The 27,984-nt window shown below is 34.5% G+C and overlaps 1 protein-coding gene across 1 annotated transcript; it reads left to right on the forward strand.

Annotated features, from left to right (window-relative positions):
- Positions 1–4,464: 4,464 nt before the first annotated feature.
- Positions 4,465–5,385, forward strand: LOC308439953 (vomeronasal type-1 receptor 4-like; the record flags this gene model as incomplete). The annotated part of the gene is made up of 1 exon (XM_080941892.1): positions 4,465–5,385. One exon carries the CDS (start codon positions 4,465–4,467, stop codon positions 5,383–5,385), a length of 921 nt encoding a protein of 306 aa, XP_080798018.1.
- Positions 5,386–27,984: the final 22,599 nt, after the last annotated feature.

Consider the following 27,984-nt stretch of genomic DNA (forward strand, 5'->3'; position numbering starts at 1 on the left):
TCTAGCTACTGGTTATGATAAATAAGGCTGTTATGAACATAGTAGAGAATGAGTTAGAATTTTGGTAGGGATTGAATTGAATCTGTAGATTGCTTTTTTCACAATGGTATTTTTATTATATTGATCTTTCCTGTCATTGAGCATAAGAGATCTTTCCATCTTTTGATATCTCTTTAAGTTACTTCTTCAGATACTGAAAGTTCTAATACAGATCTTTCTCTTCCTTGGATAGTCATACCGAGGTATTTTATATTGTTTGTTACTATTGTGAACGATGTAATTTCCCTAATTTCTTCCTCTGCCTGTTTAGCCATTGGGTAGAAGAAGGTTACTAATTTGTTTGAGTTACTATTATATCCAGCCACTTTCCTAGAATTTTTTATCATATTTGGAGTTACCTGGAAAATTTTTGTGGTCACATAAGTAAAAATCTTATACATATACATACACCTATACCTATACCTATACCTATACCTTTACCTATACCTATACCTATACCTATACCTATACCTATAGCTATACCTTTACCTGTACCTGTACCTGTACCTGTACCTGTACCTGTACCTGTACCTGTACCTGTACCTGTACCTGTACCTGTACCTGTACCTGTACCTGTACCTGTACCTGTACCTGTACCTATACCTATACCTATACCTATACCTATACCTTTACCTTTACCTTTACCTATACCAATACCTATACCTATACCTATAACTATACCTATAATGATACTGACACCGACACCGACACCGACACCAATACATATACATATACATATACATATACATATACATATACATATACATATACATATACATATACATATACATATACATATACATCATACACATACACATACACATATACATATACATATACATATACATATACACATACACATACACATACACATACACATACACATACACATACACATACACATACACATACACATACACATACATATACATATACATATACATATACATATACATATACATATACATATACATCATATACATATACATATACATATGCATATTTGTACTTTTGTGATTGTGTTACCTTACTCAAAAGAATATTTATGAATCTCATCCATTTGAATACATATTTCATGATATTAATGTTTTACTAGCAAAGTGTAACATCATTGTTTAAATGTATTATATTTTCTGTATGCCTTCCTCTGTTAACATATGCATATGCACATGCATATACACATACAGATACAGATGCACATACAGATACACATACAGATACAGTTACACATGCATATATACACACACACCAATGTATACATATATAATTTTCTCTGGATATGTAGGGAAATATTGGACAGCCTTGCCTAGTTCCCAGTTTTAGTGGGGTTGCTTCAAGTTTCTATTTAGTTTGACATTAGCTACTGCTTTGTTATATGTTGCTTTTACGGTGTTTAGGTTTGAGCTGGGGACTAAACCACCAATCAATGAGTACACAAGGAAGGACAAATGACTGCAGTTTCATATGAATCAGGGTACAGTATAGTCTGGAATTGATAGGAGGAGAAGACCTTGGTTCATTGAAGGCTTATTTTCTCAGTGTAAGGGAATGCTAGGGTTCTGAGGTGATATTGGGTGGATAGAAGTGAGAGCATCTTTATAGAAGCATGGAGAGATGGGAAAGCACATGGGAGATGGGGGAATAACATTTTTAAATGTAAATACATAAAATATCTAATAAAATAGAAAACAAGAAAGCTAAATTATCATCTGTTACCCAGTCTTTGTATGTTTAGAAGGCTCAGGCTTTGAATTAAGTTCTGTCTGGATTAGACTGAAAGGTGGGATGGGATGAGATCATATGGAATCAGTAGAAATTTTTAAAATTGTTTTGGAAGTTAATCACTAGATCAACACAGTTTAGCATCTCTGAGAATTATTCTTGCCAAAGATGTACATTTTGTAAGAAATGAACACTACAGACAAAATTTTACTACCACTAGAATATTTTTATTGATTGGGTAGAATATGCATCAGTTAAACATACAATTTTGCTCCATGTTTGATCAGCAAATAGACAACTCACTTTTTATGAGTTAATTTTTCAACAACTGTTTGTGTAACTTCTTCAATTATACCATTTGAAGAAGGGCATGAAGAATCTTAAGGATTCAATAATTTACAAGATTCATTGTCTAATATGAGGTGAAGTTTTGTCTTAAGTTATTTTTATGTCTAAACTCCTTACTGGGTTATTCCTCTATTGTGGAATATCAAGTTACCTAGATTGTTTAATTTTCTCTAATTTGGGGTAATCTTTAGGAGGACTTTCACTATTATTTTTGATCCATATAACTCTGTAAGGTATACATAGCTTTTTAACCTTTCATGTCAACACAAATACAGAAATTTCTTTCATAAATTACATGTCCTTTATCTGCTAACTGGATATCATTAAAGGTATAGCTTCATCTCTATGCCAGATGGATTTTAATATAACCATCATATTTCATAACCAAACACACAATTGATAATGAAAGTAATTCAAAACAGCTAAAGTAATCTAAAAAATAACATTATTTATTTAGAATGCTTTTTCACAATTTCTTCCCTTTAAAACTATAATTTAAGATATATGTTTTTATCTTAAATGTTTTTATCTTAAATGTTTATATATTTGTACATCCTCCCCATGGCAGAGATTAATATCTCTGTGGGAAAGTGTTGTTATACGTAATTAACTTTTATATAATTCACAAAGCCTAAGTTTCTACTGACATAGGTTAGGCTTTATATATCCTACATTCAATTTAATTTTTAATTCAATGTCTCAATATATATTATCTTTGTCTATCTAATGAATGAGCCAATTGCCAGGCTCATTACAAGTCTGTAAGTAATCATAGCTCCTGATATTTCATTTCATTTCTCTACATTCTTTAATCTTCTGCAGTTTCCAGACTTTACCATTAATTTTTTTCCAGTTCTTAACTGTAGAGCTCTCTGTCCAAGCATAGATTATCAATGTGCAGAACAACATTTTTTTTCTACTGGAGCTTCTTGATACACAATTGCTATTTTCAGAATCTAGAATGAGGTCTCTCCTGTTCTAAAATGAATTTGGTGACAACTTGACTCACAGGTATGGTGTCTTGAGAACTTTTTCCAACTAGGCAGCATTGATGGACTGACTAGTTTACTGCCTTATTTTCCAACATTTACACTGTTGTCTTCTCAGGGTACATGATGATTTCAGGTAAAAATTTTCTCATTTATTTATTTATTTACCTATCTATTGATTGGTTGATTTTGTTTTATATCTTTTTCAGGGCTTATTCTTCCCTTGAACTCTGATTGAAACTAACAAAACACATTCATAGCTAAAATTATAATTAGAAATTTCTAAAGCCTTTGGTTGTCATTGATCTTGGACATGTCATCTTCTTAAGTTATCCAGAGACAAACTAAGCAGCTTTATTTAATGAAAGGCTGATCTGTTGGTCTAGATTTCAAGTTAAGTGAGTAGTAGCAGATGAAGGGCTACAAAAAGGAGCAAAGTATTAGGTGATAAAGAAATTTTGGAGAGAAGCCTTGTGTGGGTAGTGTGTACTTCCTGCCACAACCACTAATCTAGTACCAGTCCCTGCATTAGTATCTTAATTAATCTTAATTTATTCTTTCAGGAATATTTAATATCAATTTACTGCAAGTCAAAAGTGAACTATGGGAAATTTTACTTGCTAAAATTTTCATTTCCATGGTGAATAAATACCTGGTAAATTAATTTATGCAGAATACAACTCACTCAGGTTTCTTCATGTTCATTTCAATGAAGTTAAGCCTCTGAAAAGGTGGACACCCCCGTCGAATTCCCACAACCCTGGCACATCAAGGTTCTTCAAAGATAGATTTATCTTCTTCCACAGAGTGGAAAGAGCCAGTGAATGGAATTTATTCTTCATAGAAGCATTAAATATAGCCCATGGTCCATATGCTTAGAGATTGCATCACACAGGATGTTTCCAGAACTCTAACATCATATTCCTGAATATGCATAGTGTTTTTCATAAAAATTAACCTTCTATATACAATGAAAATAAAATAGAAGTATATCCACACATCCTGGATAAGGCTTACTAGTATTGGTTTGCTCTTTTTATTGTTTCTCCCAGGTCAATTAATGTTGAAAATAATGATCTATATTTTTAATTGTGAAGACAACTGCCATTTCAAATGTGTGGCCTGAAACCTCCAGCAATCTTACAAATTTGTACTGTAGGTATGTATTATGTTATAATTGCTATTTTTAAAAACTTCAAGAAAATATCTAAGAATACATGTTGTTCCTGAGCTTTTAGTACCCTGTGATTCAGCCTCTCTGTAGCTCATCTAATTACTAATACTTTTCATTTATTTTGATCAGAAAAATGATTATGGCTCTATTCTAAAAAAAATCTTGCCCTATAACAGAATGGAATTTTAGAATATGGCAATCAAAATCCTCTTCTTGTTACAAATTTTAACTGGAATTCTGGGTAATATCTACCTTCTTATCTACTATCTAATCTACTATATAGAATTTACATTAAAGCCCACAGATTTGATTCTCATGCACCTAACGGCATCAAATGCTTTGATAGTTCTCTCTCAAGGAGTGCCCCTGACATTGGCAGCTTTTGGCTTAAAGAAATTTTTAAATGATTTTGGATGCAGTCTAATTTTGTTTATTCAAAGAATTGGCCGGAGTATGTCCATTGCCATCACCTGTTTCTTCAGTGTCTTCCAGGCCATCACCATCAGTCACAAGGAATCCTGTTGCAAATATCAAAAAGCTAAGACTGCAAAGTACACTGGTTGCTCCATTTGCTTTCTTTGGGTTTTGTCCATAATTATGAATTTTATTTTATTTATATACGTACTTGGCAAAGGGAATAGCAGAAATACAACAAGAAACCGTGACTTTGAGTTCTGTTCAACTAGTGATGGCAAAATTATCAGTGCCTCACTCTACATAGCACTGGTTGTGTGCCCTGAAATCTTCTTTTCTGTGCTCATTGCCTTGTCCAGTGGCTCCATGATTGTAACTCTGTATGAACACAAGCAGAGGGTTCAACACATACACAGCATTCCTGTTTCTAGCAGAATATCACCAGAATCCAGAGCCACCCAGAGGATCATAGTGTTGATGTGTACATTTATAGCATTTTATACTCTCTCCTCTTTCTTACAAGGTTACATAGCTCTTTCATATCATCACAATTTGAGGCTGCTGAATATAACCTGCCTCATTTCTCTGTGTTTTCCATCCCTTGGGCCCTTTGTTCTTATGAGTAATTACTCCTTGATGCCCAGATTCAGTTTTATCTGGATATGGAATAAAATTTCCTCATCTTATTTAAGTATTTGATTGATATATTTTACTTAATTTGCATTTATGTATTCAATTTCCATTAAAACATAAATAAAAATAAACTCATAGGACATTTTTTTATGGAGGTTAGCAAACAAGAATATGGGAATCAGTAGCATACATGAGGTTCATCATAACTTGAGAGTCTTTCATTTGTTCATTTGAAGTTAAATAAGCCAAGGGGAAAACTATTAATAAAATTGATATTCTTGTGGATATAATTCTTTCAGGTTAGTATGATACTAGGAATTTATCCGAAAACCAGTGAGTCCAATATTCTAAAAACAAAGAAATGTGAAACTATGGATGGCCACATACTTGTTCTTAATGAGTTTCTCCCAACATCATATTTGGAATTGCCTGCAAAAGCCTTATAAAAAATATGATTATATCTTTTGCCTATTTCAGTAACAATTCAGAAGGAATGAAGTTTTTTGACATGTTCTTTAGCATTTTATTTGCTAATACAATATAGAGAGATATTTCATCAGCAAGAATATTTGATAATAAAATGCCCTTTTTGTTGATCTGTCTTTATCTTGTTTGATCTCAAGGCAATGCTTCTTCAAAAGATATATGATTAGATTGACATAGCCATCATGGAAACTAGTTTTGTATTCTCCCAGAATGTAAAAATTTGAAGTACTATTTGAGATAGCTCTTCCTCTTCAGGGTCTACACATGGAAAACACCACAGTATACAACAAAATACATTTTTGTATCAGTGACCATTGCTGATATGTATATTGCAGCAATGAGATAGGAATATCTCTGCTATATTGATTAATAAATAAGTAAAATATTCAATATTTCAGATAAGAAATGAATTACAATTCTACCTGTATAAAAACAGAATCACCAGAAATTTAGAAAAAAAATGTTAATTATTTTTTTGATTTATTAATTAACTGTTTGACTGAAAAAGGATAAAATTAAGCCGTGCCACATAGCACAGAAAGAAAAGTCTAAAGTTTCTTCTTCATGCATATCATATCCAATAATATCTCCATGTATATATACAGAAGACTATAAGTGAAACATCTGTTACAGCATTAATAAAGTAGAACTAGAAAAATAATACTATGTAACAGGCAGGGAGAGTATCCAGCATTCATAATAGAAGATATACAATAGTTATATTTTTGTATTAAATTTTGTCAATTAAATTTGTTTCTTTTTTTAAAACAACTTTATTTTACAAAACAAAGATAAATGTACAGATTTTAAATATTTTTTGCTTAAAATTATACATTTTTGTCAGTACTTTTTTTTCAGATTTTAACATAATTTTTACATAAAACTATATGAATATATTTTTTAGTCAGTACTTGATTTTTTTAAAGGTTTGATTGTTTGCCTTGAAAACTTAATAGTTACAATGAGCATAAAGTACATGTAAAAAAAAAATGTAACATGGAAATAGTTAAAGTTTTCTTGTTTTGTAAATGTTTTTTTGTTTTGTATTATTTTCTTTATTTCTTGGACTTCATACAGTCTGTGAGTTGTTTCTGGGGTAGTGCAAGACTCTGGGGTTAGCATCCCACTATCAGTGACTGGATATTATGTCTGTTCTTTGTGACTGGGTTATCTTACTCAGGATGATATTCTCTAGATGCTGCCATTTTCTTAAGAATTTGGTTAAGTCAATGTTTCTGGTGGCTAAGTAGTATTTCATTGTGTATATGTACCACAATTTTTGTATCCATTCATCTTCTGAAGGACATCTAGGTTCGTTCCAGCTTCTGGTTATTATAAATAGAGCCACTATGAACATTGTGGTGAATATATCTTTGTTGTGTATTAAAGTGTCTCTGGGGTATATGCCTAGAAGTGGAATAGCTGGGTCTTCAGGTAGTAATATATCCAATTTTCTGAGGTATCGCCAGACTGAATTCCAGAGTGGTTGTATTAGCCTGCAACCCCACCAAGAGCTGAGAAGTGTTCCTGTTTCTCTGCAGCCTCGCCAGCATGTGCTGTCATCTGAGTTTTGGATCTATGCCAATCTGACTGGTGTGAGGAGGAATCTCAGGGTTGTTTTGATTTGCATTTCCATGATGGCTAAGGATGTCGAGCACTTCCTCAGATGTTTCTAGGCCATTCGGTGTTCCTCAACTGAAAACATTTTGTTTAGCTCTGTACCCCACTTTTTAATAAGGTTATCTGATTCTCTGGTGTCTAGCTTTTTGAGTTCTTTGTGTACATGGGATATTAGGCCTATATCTGATGTGGTGTTGGTAAAGATATATTCCCATTCTGTTGGTTGCTGTTTTTTTTTTTTTCTTGACGATGTCCTTAGCCTTACAGATACTTTCCAATCTCATTAAGTCCCATTTGTTACTCTTTGACCTTAGAGCTTGAGCCATTGGAGTTTGGTTCAGGAAATTTTCTTCTGTGCCTATGTGTTCTAAGGTTTTCCCTACTTTCTCATCTAATAGTTTCAGTGTATCTGGTTTAATGTGGAGATCTTTGATCCACTTACACTTGAGCTTTGTACAAGGAGATAAGAAAGGGTCTATTTTCATTCTTTTGCATGCTGAGTGCCAGTTGGACCAGCAATATTCGTTGAATAGGCTGGTTTTTTTTCCATTGAATGTTTACTGCTCCTTTGTATAAAATCAGGTGACCATATACATGAGAGCTCATTTCTGGATCTTCAATTCTTTTCCATTGATCCACATGCCTATTTCTGTACGAGTACCATGCAGTTTTCAGCACAATTGCCTTGTAACATAGCTTGAGGTCAAGGATAGGGATTCCCGCAGATTTTTTTTTTTTTTTTTTTTTTTGAGGATGGATTTCGTTATTCTAAATCTTTTGTTATTCTAGATGAAATTGCACATTGATCTTTCCAATTCCATGAAGAACTTGGTTGAATTTTTGATGGAAATTGCATTGAATCTGTAGATTTCTTTTGGTAGGATGGCCATTTTTAAGATGTTGACCTTTCCAATCCATGATCATGGGAGATCTTTCCATTTTTGAGATCCTCTTCAAATTTTTTCTTTAGAGGTTTGAAGTTCTTGTTGAACAGGTCCTTCACTTGCTTAGTTAGAGTCACACCAAGGTATTTCATAATTTTTGTGATGATTGTGAAGGGTACCTTTTCCCTAATTTCTTTCTCCACATTGGTCCTTTGAGTATAGAAAGGCTACTGATTTGTTTGAGTTAATTTTGTATCCAGCCACTTTGCTGAACTTGTTTATCAGCTGTAGGAGTTCTCTGATGGAATTTTTGGGGTGACTCAAGTACACTATCATGTCATCAGCAAAGAGTGATGTTTTTATCACTTCCTTTCTGATTTGTATCCCCTTGATCTCCTTTCGCTGTCTAATTGCACCAGCCAGGACTTCCAGTACTATGTTGAATAGGTAGGGGGAGAGTGGGCAGCCTTGTCGAGTCCCTGATTTTAGTGGGAATGCTTCAAGTTTTCCGCCATTAAGTTTGATGTTGGCTGTTGGTTTGCTGTATATTGCTTTTATTATGTTTAAGTAGGGACCTTGAATTCCTGTTCTTTCGAGGACTTTTAACATGAAGGGGTGTTGGATTTTGTCAAATGCTGTCTCAGTGTCTAGTGAGATGACCATGTGATTTTGATCTTTGAGTTTGTTTATATGGTGGATTACATTGATGGATTTCCTTATGTTAAACCAACCCTGCATTCCAGGGATGAAGCCTACTTGGTCATGATGAATGATCATTTTGATGTGTTCTTGGATTCTGTTTTCAAGTATTTCCTTGAGTATTTTTGCATCAATGTTCATAAGTGAGATTGGTCTGAAGTTCTCTTTCCTTGTAGGGTCTTTGAGTGGTTTAGGTCTGAGGGTTATTGTAGCCTCAAAAAATGAGTTGGGTAATATTCCATCTGATTCTACCTTTTGGAAAAGTTTGGAGAGTATTGGTGTTTTATCCCCAATAAATGTCTGATAAAATTCTGCACTGAACCCATCTGGACCTGGGCTTTTTTTGGATGGGAGGCTTTTGATGACTTCTTCTATTTCTTTAGGTGTTATAGGGTAATTTAGATGATTTACTTTGTCTTGGTTTAACTTTGGGATCTTGTATCTGTCTAGGAATTCATTCATTTCCTCCAGATTTTCCAATTTTGTTGAGTATAAGTTTTTGTAGTAGGATCTGATGATTTGTTGAATTTCCTCAGTTTCAGTTGTTATGTCGCCGCTTTCCTTTCTGATTTTGTTAATTTGTATACTCTCTCTTTGCCCTCTAGTTAGTCTGGCTAGGGGTTTATCACTTTGTTGATTTTCTCAAAGAACCAACTCTTGGTTTTGTTGATTTTTTAATGGTTCTTTTTGTTGATATTTGGTCTATTTCTGTCCTAATTTTGATTATTTCTTGCTGTCTACTCTTTTTGGGTATATCTGCTTCCTTTTGTTCTAGGGCTTTTAGCTGTGCTGTCAGGTTGCTGATGTAAGCTCTCTCCAGTTACTTTTTGGAAGCACTTAGATCTATGAGTTTTCCTCTCAATACTGCTTTCATTGCATCCCATAGGTTTGGGTATGTTCTGTTTTCATTTTCATTGAATTCTGGAAAATCCTTAATTTCTTTCTTTATTTCTTCTCTGACCCTGCTATCTTTTAACAGAGCATTGTTTAGTTTCCATGTGTACTTAGGCTTTTTGTTGTCTTTGTTGTTGTTAAACATCTGCTGTAGACCACGGTGATCTGAGACGATGCATGGGAGTATTTCAATCTTCTTATATCGATAGAGGCTCCCTCTGTGTCCAATTATGTGGTCAATTTTCGAGAACGTGCCATGGGGTGGTGAGAAGAAGTTGTATTCTCTTACATTAGGATAATATGTTCTGTATATATCTATTAATTCTAGTTGGTTCAAAGTCTCTGCTAGTTTTGCAGTGTCTTTGTTCAGTTTCTGTTTCCATGATCTGTCCATTGGTGAGAGTGGAGTATTAAAGTCTCCCACTATTATTGTGTGGGGTGAAATGTATTTTTTGAGCTTTAGTAGGGTTTCTTTTATGAATGTGGGTGCTTTTTTATTTGGAGCATATATGTTAAAGATCAAGAGTTCCTCCTGACAGATTTCCCTGGTATTGTGTAAAAAGTGTCCTTCCTTATCTTTTTTGATAAGTTTTGGTTTGAAAATTTACTTTATTTGATATTAGAATAGCCACTCCAGCTTGCTTCCTGGAGCTGTTTTCTTGGAAGTTTTTTTTTTTTTCCCTAACCCAATACAATAAGGAAAAATGCAGCCTAGTAAAAACAAGAAAACTCCTAAAAAGGAAACTAAAAAAAGAAAAAAACACAGACACAACTCAACCTAAAAAAGCAATAATGGCAGGAAACAGAAACAACTATTCCTTGATATTTATTAACATAAAGGACTCAACTCCTCAATAAAGAGACAGAGACTATCAGACTGGATACATAAACAAAATCCAGCCCTTTGCTGCATACAGGAAACTCATCTCAGAGACAGAGACAGACACTATCTCAGAGTAAAAGGTTGTAAAAAAACTTTAAATTTGTTTCTTGTAGAAAGGGATATGAAAATGTAATTGCTTCTGAGAGTTTAGAACACGTACCTAATTTCTTTCTTTATCTTGACTATTCTAACATTCTGCAGAACACTGATATGTACAAAAGGTTTAGCCTAAGCATGTATTTTTTATTGGTTATTTTATTATAGCTTTTGAAACTCATTGATTGTTGTGTTATTTAAAATAAGGTGATATTTATTTAAAAGGAAATATCACTTCAAAATTTCCAGAGATACAGGGACCATTTTTCCTATTGCTATCAGTAAATGTAATGTATCATACAAATTGACTCCATGTTGGAAATCACTCAGTTATCACGTACTTGCTAAAAAAAATTTACCTTAATATTTTTTGAAATTAATTCTATTCTCATAAATATATGCTAACTACATCCTTGTATATTTATACTCCACCAAGTTTCTCCCCTCCCCTGATGACCCACTCTCTTTTTATCATTATGAAAATATTAAATCAAAACATTCCAAAAAATACATAAATATAAAATTGAAAAACACCACAAGAAAGTTGAAAGTGTCACACCCTTACTGACTAACTTCCCTTATTTTTAACGTGAAAAGTGTCAAAAAATTATAAAAATATAGTGGTTACATTGTGTAAAACTTGGAGACAAAAAGTAGGAAATAAAGTGAGAATGATACCTTGAAGTAAACAGGGGATAATACCATTAGTGTGAACATAGGTTGATGAACAGTACTTTCCAATATGACAAAGGCTCTAGGGGCCAGGAGTATATATTTTCGTGATTGAGAAATTGAAAATGCCTAAAGATTGTGCAATCCAGCATGTGATGAAAAATACACAGAACATATTTTATAGTTATGTCAAAGAAAAATTTAATAATGATATCAAATTTTAATAATATAAGTTATTAATGCATATATTATCTAAAGATAAATCATATCAAGTTAGAAAATTATAATAATTCTCAGATTATATCTATGGTCTTGTGACAGGGCAAAGGTTTAGCTGTATTGGATCAGTTTCTTTTAACCAGAAACTGAGATCCTCTCACCCCGTCCTTGCCTTTTGGCCCACTTAATAGAAAATACAATTGGAAAATAAGTAAATATGTTGTTTACAAAATATAGTGCATTTATTTCCTTTTGTGCTTTACCTCATTTATTCCAGAAATTGTCAATAAGAATGTTGACATTGTGGGTTCCTGTCCTATTTTAACATACTATTTTAGTAATTTTGAGGGGTTGCAATTTCACATTAAAAACCCTATCACACTCACACCCTAGACTTCACACCACTGAACCAAGATCCCTATCGTTCAAGAGGCAGGCAATTCAGGAAGCACATGTGGTACGTCCATTCTGGGTGCCCATTTGTAGAGCCTAAACTAGTTTTACTTTATACAAACATGCTTCTTAGACAGTATGATGCCTCTGCATATTTCTCTGTTGCCAGTGCAGGCATTCCCATGATTGATTGGGCAGGACCATTGTGCTTGAGATCTGCTGGCTATGAAACTGCAATAGTGGTATACATTCATCATGATTAGTTGCAAGTCACTCTCTTTGCCATCTTTCTTTCCAATTCCCATATTTCTCTTTTTTAAAAGCATCTTTTCAAAATACATTTTATTTTTTCTTAGTTGTTCTAGAAATACTGGAGACTCTTCTGGTTACATTTCTACACGTGAACCACCCTTCTGACCTCCATGACACTTTCACATTATTTGGATTCTGCTGCAATACAGCCATCTTGTCTCTTGCTTCTTTTATTACAGATCCATGTAAAGTGAATTCTAGGAAATTCTGCTCAGGCAAGATAATGTAAATAAGTTCATGATTCACCATCTTATATTGCATAACTAATTGAGAAGTCTTCCCTAAGGAAAAGTATATTCTTTTTATTTTAATCTTTCTGTGAAATAGTTCTAATACTCAGAAAATATAATTTTTCATTGCCTAAGATTACTGAAACACCCAGAGATAGAATGAACACCAGAAAGTCTGTCATAACCAAGACCACAGGGAGACACTCAACCCACCTAATATTTACCCTGTGACCACGATGATACCCAAGAGACCGAGGTCCTATCTTCCATAGTGAAGACACATCCTCATTCTGGCCTGCAACTGTACCTGGGCCAGATCCTTCACTCCAAAACACCTATCATTCTGAAGAATTACTTGACTCCCTGTAGTCTCTCACAATCAGTCTCAAAGAGGATACAACCCCTACCCAAATACCTGGTGAAATAGGAGTACCAAGGAGCCCAGTAAACATAACACCTATTCACCCTGCTTAAAATACATCTTCTTTATGAAAGGTAACATTACCCATGACAGATCAGGCAAGAACATAACTTGCAAGAAATCTACTACTATCAGTCTAACAGGATCACAGAAAATCTCCCACACCCAGAGATGTGATGCTGTCCATTATAACCAGGTTCACAGGAGGGGCAGGCTTCATAAACAATAAACTAGGGCAATTAACACAAGAGACAACCAGATGGCAAAGAGTAAGACCATGAAAATAAGCAACAAAACTGTGGCACATAAAACAAATAGAATTCTGTTAATAGATCACAGAAAGCCCTCACAACCCTACAATGTGTGAAAAGAAATACTCTAACTTAAAATCCTTAATAAGGATATAAATAGCTTCTTCTAAAGAAGTAGAGAAGAGCAGAGATAAATAGGTAGAATCTTTAGAAAGGAAACACATAAATCCTCTAAACAAATACAGGAAAATGCAAATAGAAGAAATTGAACAAAACCATCCATGATATAAAAATGGAAATTGAAACAATAAAGAAATAACCAAGCAAAGCAAACCTGGAGATTAAAAACCTAGGGAAGAGACTAAGAGTTACAGATAGAAGCATCACCAACAAAATAATGAAGGTATAAGTAACTTCAGCATAAAAGTTACTTAAAAAACAGACACAACATTCAATGAAAATACAAAGTACAAAATCCTCCTAATCCCAAGTATCCAGGAAATTCAGGACACAATTAAAAAACAAACCTAAAAATAATAGGCGTAGGAAAGAGTGAAGAATCTGAATTCACAGGAGTAGAAAGTATCTTCAACATAATTGTACAAGAAAACTTTTCTAATCTGAAGAAACTGATGGAAATAAATGTACAAAATGTGTAAATAACACCCAATATATTGGACCAAAAAATACATTCCTCCTATAACCCAATAATCGAAATGCTAAATACTCAGAACAAACAAATACTAATAAAACAATATGGAGAAAATGCCAAGTAACACAATAAGTTAGTCTTATCACAACTCCATAAAAATTATCAATAAAACATTACCTAAATCTTTTTTCAAAGCCACAATAATCCTCATTCCTAAACCACACAAAGACTCTACAAGGAAAGAGAATTTCAGGCCATTCTCCCTTATAAACATTGATGCAAAAATACTCAACAAAATACGTGCAAACCAAATCCAAGAACATGTCATAATAATCATTCACCATGATCAAGTAGACTTCATCCCTGAGATGCAGGGATAATTTAATATAAAGAAATTCATAGATGTAATCAACCACATAAACAAACTCAAAGAAAAACAAAAAAAAATATGGTCATCTCACTAGATGCTGAGAAAGATTTTGACAAAACTCAATACCCCTTAATTTTAAAACTCTCAGAAATAACAAGAATCCAAAGCCTATACCTAAACATAATAAAAGCAATATATAGGAAACTAATAGCCAACATCAACATTAACATTGAGAAACTTGAAGCCAAGCAACTAAAATCAGGGACTAAACAAGGCTCTTCACTCTCTCCCTACCTGTTCAACACAGTAGTGAAATTCCTGGCCATAGGACTTAGATAGCAAAAGAAAATCAAAAGTATAAAAATTGGAAAGAAAGAAATAAAAATATCCCTATCTTAAGATAACAGGTTAGCATATTCAAGTGACTCCAAAAATTCAAACCAGAGAACTTTTACAGATGATAAACAACTTCAGCAAAGTGACTGGATACAAAATTAACTCAAAAAATCATTATTCTTCCTCTACTCAAAATAGAAACATGCTGAGACAGAAATTAGGGAAACAATACCCTTCACAATAGTCACAGACAATATGAAAGAACTTGGTCTGAATTTAACTAAGCAAGTGAAGGACCTGTATGACAAGAACTTCAAATCTTTGAAGAAGAAAATTGAAGAAGATCTCAGAAGATGGAAATAACTTCCATGCTCATAGATTAGAAGGATCAACTCTCTAAAAATGGTCAGCTTAACATAAGCAATCTAAAGATTCAATGCAATCCCCATCAAAATTCCAACTCAATTTTTCACAGAGTTGGAAAGAACAATATGAAAATTCATCTGGAATAACAGAAAACCTGGAATATTGAAATCCATCCTCAGCAACAGGAAAATATCTGCCTGAATCATTAACCTTGACCTCAAGCTATATTATAAGGCAATTGTGTTAAAAACTGCATGTTACTGGTACAGATATAGGCAGGTTAATAAATGAAAGAGAATAGAAGATACCATCACATATGTGGTCGCTTAAATTTTGAAAAAGGACCAGAAAATATTCAGTGGAAAAGGGCAGCCTCTTCAGCAAATGGTGTTGTTTCAATGGCCCTCAGCATGCAGAAAAATGAAAATAGACCCTTTCTTATCTCCTTGTACAAAGCTCAAGTGCAAGTGGATCAAAGATCACCACATTGAACCAGGTACACTAAAACTATTACAGGAGAAATTAGGAAAACCTTAGACCTCATAGGCACAGGGGAAACATTCCTGAACAAAACACCTATGGCTGGTGTTCTAAGACGAAGGATCAAGAAATAGGACTTTATGAGATTGCAAAGTTTCTGTAAGGCTAAGGACACTGCGAAGAAAACAAAAACTCAGCCAACATATTGAGAAAAGATCTTTACCAACCCCACATCTGATAGAGGTTTAATACTCGATATATAAAAAGAACTCAAGAATTAGACACTAGAGATCTCACCAAAAATTTTTCAATGGAGGGTTATCAAATTGCTGAGAAGTATCTAAGGAAGTGCTAGACATCCCTAGTCAACAGGGAAATGCAAATCAAAACAAACCTGAGATTCCACCTGACACCAGTCAGAATGGCTAAGATCAAAATTTTAGATGTAAGCTGGTACAATCACTCTGGAAATCAGAAAAATAGACATTGTCCTACCCGAAGACCTTTTTTTTCCACTTCTAAGAATATACCCCAGGGATGCTCCAACATACTATAAGGATACATGCACTACAATGTTTGTACTGGTCCTATTTATAATAGCCAGAAGCTGGAAAGATTCCAGTAGATGAATGGATACAAATATCATGGTATATTTACACAATAGAGTACTACTCAGCTCTTAGAAACAATGATTTATGAAATTTCTAGGAAAATGTATTCATCTGATGAATATCATCCTGAGTGAGATATCCCAGTCACAGACATAATATGCAGTCACCAATAATTGGATAATAGCCCCAGAAACTCTGAATACCCCAGAAAAAACTCACAGGTCATATGAAGCTCAAGAAGTACAAAGACCAAAAAATGAAATCCTCAGTCCTTCTTTGGAAAAATAAATAACTGTATAGCACTCTCTCAGAAAGTGTTAATCCTGGACCTTAAATCATTAATAATCCAAGAGCTAAGAATACAGCCCTGTGGCAATTTTTCATATTCAAAATCATTATGTTTAATCTATACACACCAAGAAAACTCTGACTGTTTCTATGTCAGGTTCTGTTTTATATGTACTTTTTTCTTATGGTAACTACTAGATTTCAATGCATACTATAAAACTTCTAAAAGAATTAAGTACTGATCAAAACATATTCATATACTGTTATGCCAAAATGCCTTTAAATATCTGTACATGTATATCTCTTTTTTAAAATAATTTAGAAAGAGAAAAATATGTTATCAATGGAGACTATAAAAGCCAGAATATCTGAAGGGATATCATGTAGACACAAAAAGAAAATGAATGCTGCCTCAGACTACTATAGCCACAAAAACTCTCTAAACTGTCTGTCTCTATGTCTCTGACTTTCTCTCTCTCTCTATCTGTGTGTGTCTTTCTGTCGCTCTCTCATTCTCTTTTTTTCACTATATCTTTCAAAGTTACTCATTTATTTACTAATTCTTTTTTCCCTGTATTCTCCATATTTACATTTCAATTGCTATTCTCTTTTTCCCCACTCCAATAACCCCTCCTGCCACTTGCTTCCTTGAAGGTACTCTCTCTCTTTACCACTCTCTCCATTCAGTGCCTTGGCATTCCCCTACACTGTGAAAACATGCCTTCCCTGAAAAAAGGCCTCTTCTCCCACTTCGGCCAAGCAATGATACATATGCTACTTAAGCCATAGTTCTCACAATTTTTGCTACATAGGATACATATATATCCTTCCATGATTGTTTTGTTCTCCCTTATTAGGACTGAGACATCCACTTTCTGGTCTTCTTTCTTTTTGAGCTTTATAAGGGCTGTGAACTCTTTATTTAGTATTTGGAGATTTCTGTGGTTAGTATATGCTTATCAGTTAGTGCATACCATATGTGTTCTTTTTGTGATGGGGTTACGACACCTAGGAAGATGCTTTCTTGTTCCATCCACTTTCATAGATACTTCCAAAAGTGATTGTTTACAATAGCTTGGTAGTACTCCATTGCATTAATGTACTACATTTTCTGTATCCATTCCGTGGTTGAAGAAGTTATAGGTTCTTTCAATCTTCTGGCTATTATAAATAAGGCTGATATAATCATAGTGGAGCATGTGTACGTTGGATATGTTTGAGTGTCTTTTGGGTATATAGAAACTAAAATATACTATGATAAAAAAAATTAAACAGTATCTTTCAACTAAACAGGACGTATAGAAGATAATAAAAGGAAAACCACAATACTAAAAGGGAACTTACACTAAGGAAACCAACATATTATTCATGTCACAGGAAACCCGAAAGCAGAAAACCAAACAGATATAATACCACCTATAACAACAAAGATAACAGGAACAATCAATCATTGTTTTTAATATGTCTTAACATCATTGGACTCATTCACTAATAAAGACAAAATCTACATAATGCATATGGAAACATGACACAGAATTTTTCTGTATATAAAAAACACTCCTAAGTGACCAAGACAAACATGACCTCAAAGAAATTTTCTGGAAATGTTTTTTTTTCTAGGCAAATGATATCAATAAAGAAGCTGGCATTCTAATATTCAATATAATAAAAGTTTAACAAAAGTTATCAAACAAGATTGGGAAGGACTCCACATACTCATCAAAGGAAATATCCACCAAAAACATTGCTCAATTCTGAACAACTATACCTCAAGCAAGGTCCAATAGGACCCACATTTGTAAAAAAAAAATGTTACCAAAGTGTAAAACAGACAGTGAAACTCGTTGAATAATAATAATGGACTTCGAAATCCAATTCTCACCCATGGCCAAGAAACTTAGAACGTAACTCTCTGGAGGCATGGTGAAAATGGAAGAAATTATGAACTAAAAAGTTTTAATAGATATCTATGTAACATTAAATCCAAAAACTAGAAAATATATCTTCTTCTAGAACCTTCTAGTTCCTGCTCCAAAATCAAATATGTAATTGTAGAGAAAAAGGCCTCAAAAGAGAAAAGAAAATTGAAATAACCCCATGTGTATAATCTGATCACTAATGGTTTAAGCTGCTCTTCAATACAACAAAACAACAGAAAACCCACATACTCAAGGGAAGTAAAAACTTATCTACTGAATGTTATCTTTGCCATTAAAGAGAAAAATAATAAAGCCTTTCAGAATTTAACAAAACCAAAAACAGGGCATACCAAAATCTATAAAATAATACAAGAAGTTCTAAGTGGATAATTCATAGCACTCGGTGCTTATGCACAGCAAATGGAGACATCTTGCACTAGCAACTTAATGACATCTAAAATGTCTAGAACAAAGAGACGGAAACACATCAAAGAATCAAAGAGGAATGTGTGTGTGTGTGTGTGTGTGTGTGTGTGTGTGTGTTGATAAGAGTATAAGATTTTCATAAACATTATTATATTATTGAAATGTCCCTCAATACCTCTGTTCAGGAATTGTAATTTTAATGCAAATACATCGCTCTGGTAAGGGATAACATCCAAGTACTTAGATCTGTGATCTAAATGGAAAGACACTCTTTTAATCTTTCTGGCTCTAATATAAGCATGCTCTTAGTACATACCTTAAATCTCTAACAATTTCATGTTCTTTGTGAAAGGAAGTAGCCATGTTACAAGTGATAACTAATTGAAAGTCAGGCTAAGTAATGCATCAGACAAAGGTTTGACAGACTGAGACAGAGACTGGATTCAACAGACTCTCACAAGAACAGCCCAGGAAGAACAGCACAGAAGAACATAAAAGGACAGCACATTGAAAGACAGAGAAGAAATACAGTTTTACTGAGACCATTTTACTAAGGAAGATTGTAAGCGAAGACAGATGAAGCCAGGGAATGGGATGGAAGAAAATGGTTAGAATAGATTGACAGTTTTTGTATGAGGCTAAGCATAGCTATTCATGAGGAACTAACAGGATCCAGACCAAATCAGTCAGCTTGCAGAGGATTTGTGCCAAAATGGTTAAGTTAACCATCCAGCTAGAGTTTAGAAAGTACTAAAATTGTGAATTTTTAAAAAATTACTCTCTCAGATGACAACAACATCTTGTGAATAAAAAGGACATCTAAGTATCTCAGTATGACATTGAAGTAAGGAGAGCTATGCTTCATGCTCAAGATCTGTAAGGATCCTGGTTTGCTAGATCTCACTGTTGCAGGAAATGCTGTGTAGGTTGTGTAGACATGAAAACAACAAGGCTCTCTAATTCTTTGACACAACATATTTCAATATTGAACTTACAGGAAATATGTGCCCATTGGGAACATTGGCTTGATTGCTTGGGAGCAGATAAATGCTTCCTGAACATAATTTAGTCCAGTTTCTCAGTTGTCAATTTCATATTTTGACCTTGTAATTTTTTGGTAAAATCACATATTTTGGACAGTCATGCCCATAACATTGAATACATTGCAATTCAGTGATTGAGTCAGAGGAAGGTGTTAATAACTGAAATGTAAATATAGAGAATATCCAATAAAAATTAATATGAAAAGTCAGAAAGAGTATTACTTTCTTTCTTGTGGTAAATGATTCCTAATAAATATGTTTTTACCATAAAAAACAAAGCATTTGTGTGCACAGTTTTATAACAGTGAAGACACACATCCATACTGGGCACAGAGACCCCACAATGTAAGCACAGGAAACGTCTCACACCTTGGTGGACAATGTTTTTCCTTTATTTTACAATGGATTTTTCTTCACTACACTGAATTCATGTAGATAACCAAATATTTTGTTCTCAAGTTCGTGATAATTGGATAAAGCAGCCAATGTTCAAATGAAAAACACATATGTATAAAGTTTGGTTTCATATTTTTGTGAATTCATACTCCAGTATATTTTCTGAAAAAAGTGGATATGTTTGTTGGGATATTAGTCTCCAAATGTGATTAAATGAATTTCCTATGCAGAAAACATGTGGCATTTTTCTTCCACTGATTTACCCTCGAATGAGGTCCTCGAAGAGCAGAACAGGATCTAATGTACCCTCCAAATATAGGAAATTTTCTTTGTCAAATCAAAGTCTGCAATTTCAATAATTGGTCCAGAACTGCTGATATAGAGCGAATATAAGCAGCAGTCATTAAGGTGGCAAAATCTGGGCAACATAGACACTATTAATAAATATTTAGGGCTTCTCCAGTAAACCTCTCAAAGCAAACTGCATAATGATTTCTGTTGGGAGCTGGAGTCCACACAGTGCAACCAATGACCTCCCCCCATTCCTCCTGAAGTGAGAACATGGACCTTTCCCAGGCCTCTGACATTTACTTAAGATTAGCTATTTTCCAGAGCTCCACAAATGATTGTGCCCAGGTGTTCTGAGAGCAAACTAAACCCTAACCACGGAATGTCCTAGCAAACAACTGGAAGTGATAGCTTTGTGTGAGCCATTAACTATACTCCTGAGTTCCGTAAGCAATCAACTGAAACAATGTCTTTGTCTCTGTATGCCATGCCTGCATTCCTCCTTCTTCGTCTGTGTTAGCTTAAAGCACTGACCCTGTGAAAAATTGAACAGACCTTGACAAGTCTCTGTTTGGACTTGCTCCTCTTGCTGGACCTTTTCTCTTTCAGGGTTGATCCCCCTAGACCCCACGAATAACTGGATCCTGCGGGTCAGGACAGATTGCAGCCATTGGAGCAGATTTTGCTGCTACTTAATAGGTCTCGTGAACCTCTTCAAATACTACAGAAGCAAAGCCATTAGAGTAGCCATCTGTAAAATCTCGACTGGCATAAGGAATAAGAATAGAGGGATCTTCCTTAAGAAAAACAATGGGATGCTCTTTTAAAATTTGAGCCTATTTTTTAGGAGGCTAATGTTTATCAAGTTCGCTCATTCCAGTGCATAAAAATATAGCCCAGTTGGTATGGGTTTGTGCTAAAAAGCATACTTGGTCTTTAATATGAGGAGTAATAATAACCTATGGCTCTTTTCCAAAGGTCTGCACTGCTAAAATCAAATAAATAACAGATTATGGGTAAGAAACAACAATTTTTGAAGGTGAGGCCTTTAAATGTACCCATAAAATAGGTCCTTGTTGCCAAAATATTCTTGTTGGAGTATGAGCAGATGATCATTGTTAAATTATTCATCATAAGTGGGTACAGCCTCATCTTAAAGAGTATCAAAGAGAGGAAGCAAGTGCCCAGAGGATATAAGCAAACTAGGTCTCAACCAATTAATATTGAAGAACAACCTAACAAGTAAGAACCTTAACATTCTTGGAAATCATTCAAGTTCTTTGACTGAGCAGATCTTAGCTCAATTTTTGAGTTTTCCCTCCATTTCTCAACATTGGGTGGTCTAAATATGAATAAGAAGAAAAATGAAAGAAATTTTGTACTGACTCTGGAATCCTGTCCTGGTTAAATCTTCCTGTAGCTGCCCATAAGCTTGAAGTGCCAACTTCTCTTCATTAGCAACTAATAACCCATTATCCATATAATGCACAATGTACAATTTTGGATATTACTCTTCAGTATGTTAATAGCCATGGAAACATAAAGGTGATAGATAATGCGACTATTAGCCATACCTTGAGGCAGAATGACCCATTGACATCTATCATATGATTCTTTGAAATTTGTGGAAAGAAGAGTAAATGTAAATTCCTCACAATCAGCATGAGGCAAAAGAAGAGTTAAAAAAAAAAAAAAGGAAAGGAAAAAAATCTTTCAAATAAAAAATTAGCATATACCAATCTTTGGGGATGGCCACAGGAGAGGGAAGGCCTGCTTAAGTGTCCCTCATAAGCATCACAGTTTTATTAACCTCTTAGGTCCAACAAAGGCTCATTTTCCCAATTTGGAGACTACTAAGGTGCTGAGGAGGGAGAGGGTGTTTGGGTGAGAGAGCACCTTCATCAAGGCAATGGGTGTTGGATGGGACTGTGGGAAAAAGTTAACATCTGAACTGTAATGCAGATAAATCCAATAAATATATGTTTGAAAACCAAAAAAGAAAAAGAAAAACACAACTTGATCATTCAATTTACTATAAAATGCTCCTTTAATCTCTGAATCCAGCTATCAAGGTATACAACACAAAAACAATATGCAAATGTGCTAGCTGCTTGGAGGAAGAGATATCCTCTGTAGCAGTATAAAAAGTAACACAGGTATGAGTCATCCATTCACTTGTGACTAGGTGGATCTGAAATTCAAAGATGGGCCTGTTGTTCTACCAAAGTCTACGCATACAAATTAAACCTTCCAAGGGGTGGGCATTCCTCCCAACAGGTGTCAAATTCTCCCACAATTAATGTGTGAGGTGTGATATATGCATTGAACTTTAGTAGAGTTCCTTTAATTAAGGTGGGCACCTTTGTGTTTGGAGAATATATGTTTAGAATTGAGAGTTTGTCTTGATATATTTTCCTGTGATGTGTAGAAAGTATCCTTCCTTATATTTTTTGATACTTTTGTTAGAAACTCGATTTTGTCCATTATGAGAATGGTTAGTACAGCTTGTTTCTTGGGACCATTTTATTGAAAAGTTTTTTTGTTTGTTTGTGAGTTTGTTTTTTATCCAGTCTTTTATTCTGAGGTGATATCTGTTTTTTCTCACTGAGTTGAATTTTCTGTATGCAGCATGTATCCAGTCTGAGATAATATGTGTTTTTATTGGTGTATTGAGTACATTGATATTGAGATATTAAGGAATAGTGATTGTTGTGTCCTATTATTTTTATTGTTAGAGGTAGAATTATCTCTGTGTGCTTTTCTTTTTTGGTTTTGTTGCAAGATTATAATCCATATATTTTCCCTCCATTTGTTGGAGGCACTTCTTTGTAGGGCTGGGTGTGTGGACAGATATTTTGTAATTTGGTTGTATCCTGGAATATCATGGTTCCTTCTTCAAAGGTAATTGAGAATTTTGCAGAAAATAGTATCCTGGGCTAGTATTTGTGTTTTCTTAGGGTCTCTATCATGTTTTTCCTGGATGTACTAGCTTTTATAATCTCTGTTGAGAAGTCTGGTGTATTTCTGATTGCACTGCCTTTATATGTTAATTGTCCTATTCCCCTTATTGATTTTATATTCTCTCTTTGTTTTGAACATTTGTAATTTGTCACTTAAGAGTCAGGTGAAATTTTATACATGGTCCAATAAATTTGGTGTTCTTTAGCCTTCTTGTATGTTCATGATGCTCTCTTTCTATAAGTTAGTGAAGTTTGGTTCTATGATTTTGTTGAGGATATTTAGTGGCAGATTTATTTGGGAGTATTCATTCTTCTCTATACCTATTATCCTTGGGGTTGGTCTTTTCATTGTGCCCGGTATATACTGGAAGTGTTGGGTTAGGATCTAATTGATTTTGCATTTTTTTGGAGGGGAGTGAAGTGTCAGAGTTTTCTATGGTACCTTCTGCTCATGAGATGCTCTCTTCTATCTTTTGTATTCTTTTGGTGATGCTTGCATCTATGATTCCTGATCTCTTTTCTAGGTTATATATCTCCAGGGTTGTCTCCTTTGGTGATTTCTTTATTGTTTCTATTTCTGTTTTAACTTCCTTCACATATTTGGTTATATTATCCTGTAACTCTTTTAGTGACTTTTTTTTTTTTTTGTGTGTTCTCTTTAAGGACCTCTACTTGTTCATGTGGGTTGCCCTGGCTCACTTACACTTCTTTTTTTAACATCTTTATTTAACAAAACAAAGATAAATGTACATATTTCAAGCATTTTTTGCGTAAAATTATACAATACATTTTTGTCAGTACTTTTTTCAGATTTTAAAATAATTTTTACATACATCTATATGAATAGTCAGTACTTGATCTGTTTAAAGGTTTAACAGTATGCATCAAAAACCCAATAGTTACAATGAGCACAAAGTACATGCAAAAAAAAATGTAACATGAAAATAGTCAAAGTTTTCTTGTTGTGTAAAGATTTTTTGTTTTGTTTTGTTTTCTTTATTTCTTGGACGTACTACAGTCTGTGAGTTGTTTTGGGGGCAGTGCGAGCCTCTGGGGGTTAGCATACAACTATCAGTGACTGCATATTATGTCTGTTCTCTTGTGACTGGGTTATCTCACTCAGAATGATATTCTCAAGATGCAGCCACTTTCTTAAGAATTTGGTCAAGTCATTGTTTCTGGTGGCTGAGTAGTATTCCATTGTGTATATGTACCACAATTTTTGTATCCATTCATTTTCTGAAGGGCATCTGGGTTCTTTCTAGCTTCTGGCTATTATAAATAGAGCCACTATGAACATTGTGGTGCATATATCTCTGTTGTGTACTAAGGTGTCTTTGGGGTATATGACCAGAAGTGGAATAGCTGGGTCTTCAGGTAGTATTATGTCCAATTTTCTAAGGTATCGCCAGACTGATTTCCAGAGTGGTTGTTTTAGTTGGCAACCCCACCAACAGTGGAGAAGTGTTCCTCTTTCTCAGCGACCTCTCCAGCATCTGTTGTCATCTGAGTTTTGGATCTTGGCCAATCTGACTGGTGTGAGGTGGAATCGTAGTGTTGTTTTGATTTGCATTTCCCTGATGGCTAAGGATGTCCAGCACTTCCTCAGATATTTCTCAGCCATTAGTATTCCTCAGCTGAGAAGGTTTTGTATAGTTCTGTACCCCAATTTTAATAGGGTTATTTGATTCTCTGGTGTCTAGCTTTTTGAGTTCTTTGTATACCTTAGATATTAGGCCTCTATCTGATGTGGGGTTGGAAAGGGACTTTTCCCATTCTGTTGGCTGCCATTTTGTTTCCTTGACAATGCCTTTCAGCTTACAAAAACTTTGCAATCTCATTAAGTCCCATTTGTTAATCTTTGACCTTAGAGCTTGAGCCATTGGTGTTTTGTTCAGAAAATTTTTTTTCCTGTGCCTATATGTTCTAAAGTTTTCTCTACTTTCTCATCTCATTGTTTCAGTGTATCTGGTTTAATGTGGAGATCTTTGATCCACTTACACTTGAGCTTTGTACAAGGATATAAGAAAGGGTCTATTTTCATTCTTTTGCATGCTGAATGCCAGTTGGACCAGCACCATTTGTTGAATAGGCTGTCCTTTTTTCATTGAATGTTTACGTCTCCTTCATCAAAAATCAGGTGACTATATACATGAGGGCTCATTTCTGGATCTTCTATTCTATTCCATTGATCCACATGCCTATTTCTGTACCACTACCATGCAGTTTTCAGCAAAATTGCCTTGTAATATAGCTTGAGGTCAGAGATAGTGACTTTAGCAGATGTTTTCTTGGTGTTGAGTATGGATTTCGCTATTCTGGGTCTTTTGTTGTTCCATATGAAATTGCACATTGATCTTTCCAATTCCTTGAAGAACTGTGATGGAATTTTGAAGGGGATTGCGTTGAATCTGTAGATTGCTTTTGGTAGGATGGCCATTTTTAAAATGTTGATCTTTCCAATCCATGAGCAAGGGATATCTTTCCATTTTATGTGATCCTCCTCAATTTCCTTCTTTAGAGATTTGAAGTTCTTGTGGGATAGTTCCTTCACTTTCTTAGAGTCACAGCAAGGTATTTCATAGTTTTTGTGACGATGGTGAAGGGTACCTTTTCCCTAATTTCTTTCTCCACATGGTTGTCCTTTGAGTATAGGAAGGCTACTGATTTGTTTGAGTTAATTTTGTATCTGGCCACTTTGCTGAACTTGTTTATCAGCTGTAGGAGTTCTCTGGTGGAATTTTTGTGGTCACTTATCATGTCATCAGCAAAGAGTGATGTTTTTATCTCTTCCTTTCCGATTTGTATCCCATTGATCTCCTTTTGCTGTCTAATTGCTCCAGCCAGGACTTCCAGTACTATGTTGAAAAGGTAGGGGGAGATTGGGCAGCTTTGTTGAGTTCCTGATTTTAGTGGGATTGCTTCAAGTTTCCCACTATTAAGTTTGATGTTGGCTGTTGGTTTGCTGTACATAGCTTTTATTATGTTTAAGTATGGACCTTGGATTCCTGTTCTTTCCAAGACTTTTACCATGAAGGGGTGTTGAATTTTGTCAAATGCTTTCTCAGCATCTAGTGTGATGACCATGTGGTTTTGTTCTTTCAGTTTGTTTATATGGTGGATTACATTGATGGATTTCCTTATATTGAACCATCCCTACATCCCAGGGATGAAGCCTACTTGGTCATGATGAATGATCATTTTGATGTGTTCTTGGATTTGGTTTGTACATATTTTGTTGAGCATATTTGCATCAATGTTCATAAGCGAGAATGGTCTGAAGTTCTTTTTCCTTGTAGGTTTTTTGTGTGGTTTAGGTACTACGGTTATTGTAGCCTCAAAAAATGAGTTAGGTAGTATTCCATCTCATTCTATCTTCTTAAATAGTTTGGAGAGTATTGGTGTTATGTCCGCAATAAATGTCTGATAAAATAGTGCACTGAACCCATCTGGACCTGGGCGTTTTTTGGTTGGGAGGCTTTTGATGACTTCTTCTATTTCTTTAGGTGTTATAGGGTTATTTAGATGGTTTACTTGGTCCTGGTTTAACTTTAGGATCTTGTATCTGTCCAAGAATTTGTCTATTTCCTCCAGATTGTACAATTTTGTGGAGTATAAGTTTTTGTAGTAGGATCTGATGATTTGTTGAATTTCCTCACTTTCAGTTGTTATGTCTCCACTTTCTTTCTAATTTTGTTAATTTGTATACTCTCTCTTTGCCCTCTAGTTAGTCTGGCTAGGGGTTTATCAATCTTGTTTATTTTCTCAAAGAACCAACTCTTGGTTTTGTGATTATTTTCAATGGTTCTTTTTGTTTCTATTTGGTCAATTTCTGCCCTAATTTTGATTATTTATTGCTGTCTACTTTTTTTTTTTTTTTTTTTTTTTTTTTTTTTTTTTTTTTTTTTTTTGTATATCTGCTTCTTTCTGTTCTAGGGTTTTTAGCTGTGCTGTCAGGTTGCTAATGTAAGCTCTCTCCAGTTTCTTTTTGGAAGCACTTATGACTATGAGATTTTCTCTCAGTACTGCTTTCATTGCATACCATAGGTTTGGGTAAGTTGTGTTTTGGTTTCCGTTGAATTCTAGAAAATCCTTAATTTCTTTCTTTATTTCTTCTTTGACCCCACTATCGATTAACAGAGAGTTGTTTAATTTCCATGTGTACGTGGGCTTTCTCTTTTGTCTTTGTTGTTGTTAAAGACCAGCCTTAGACTATGGTGATCTTAGAGGATGCATGGGAGTATTGCAATCTTCTTATATTGATTGAGGCTCGTTCTGTGTCCAATTATGTGGTCAATTTTCGAGAAGGTGTCATGGGGTGCTGAGAAGAAGGAGTAATCTTTTACTTTAGGATGATATGTTCTGTATATATCTATTAATTCTAGTTGGTTCAAAGACTCTGCTAGCTTTGCAGTGTCCTTGTTCAGTTTCTGTTTCCATGATCTGTTCATTGGTGAGAGTGGGGTATTA

Source organism: Micromys minutus, assembly GCF_963924665.1.
Source record: "Micromys minutus genome assembly, chromosome: 30".
NCBI lineage: Eukaryota > Metazoa > Chordata > Mammalia > Rodentia > Muridae > Micromys > Micromys minutus.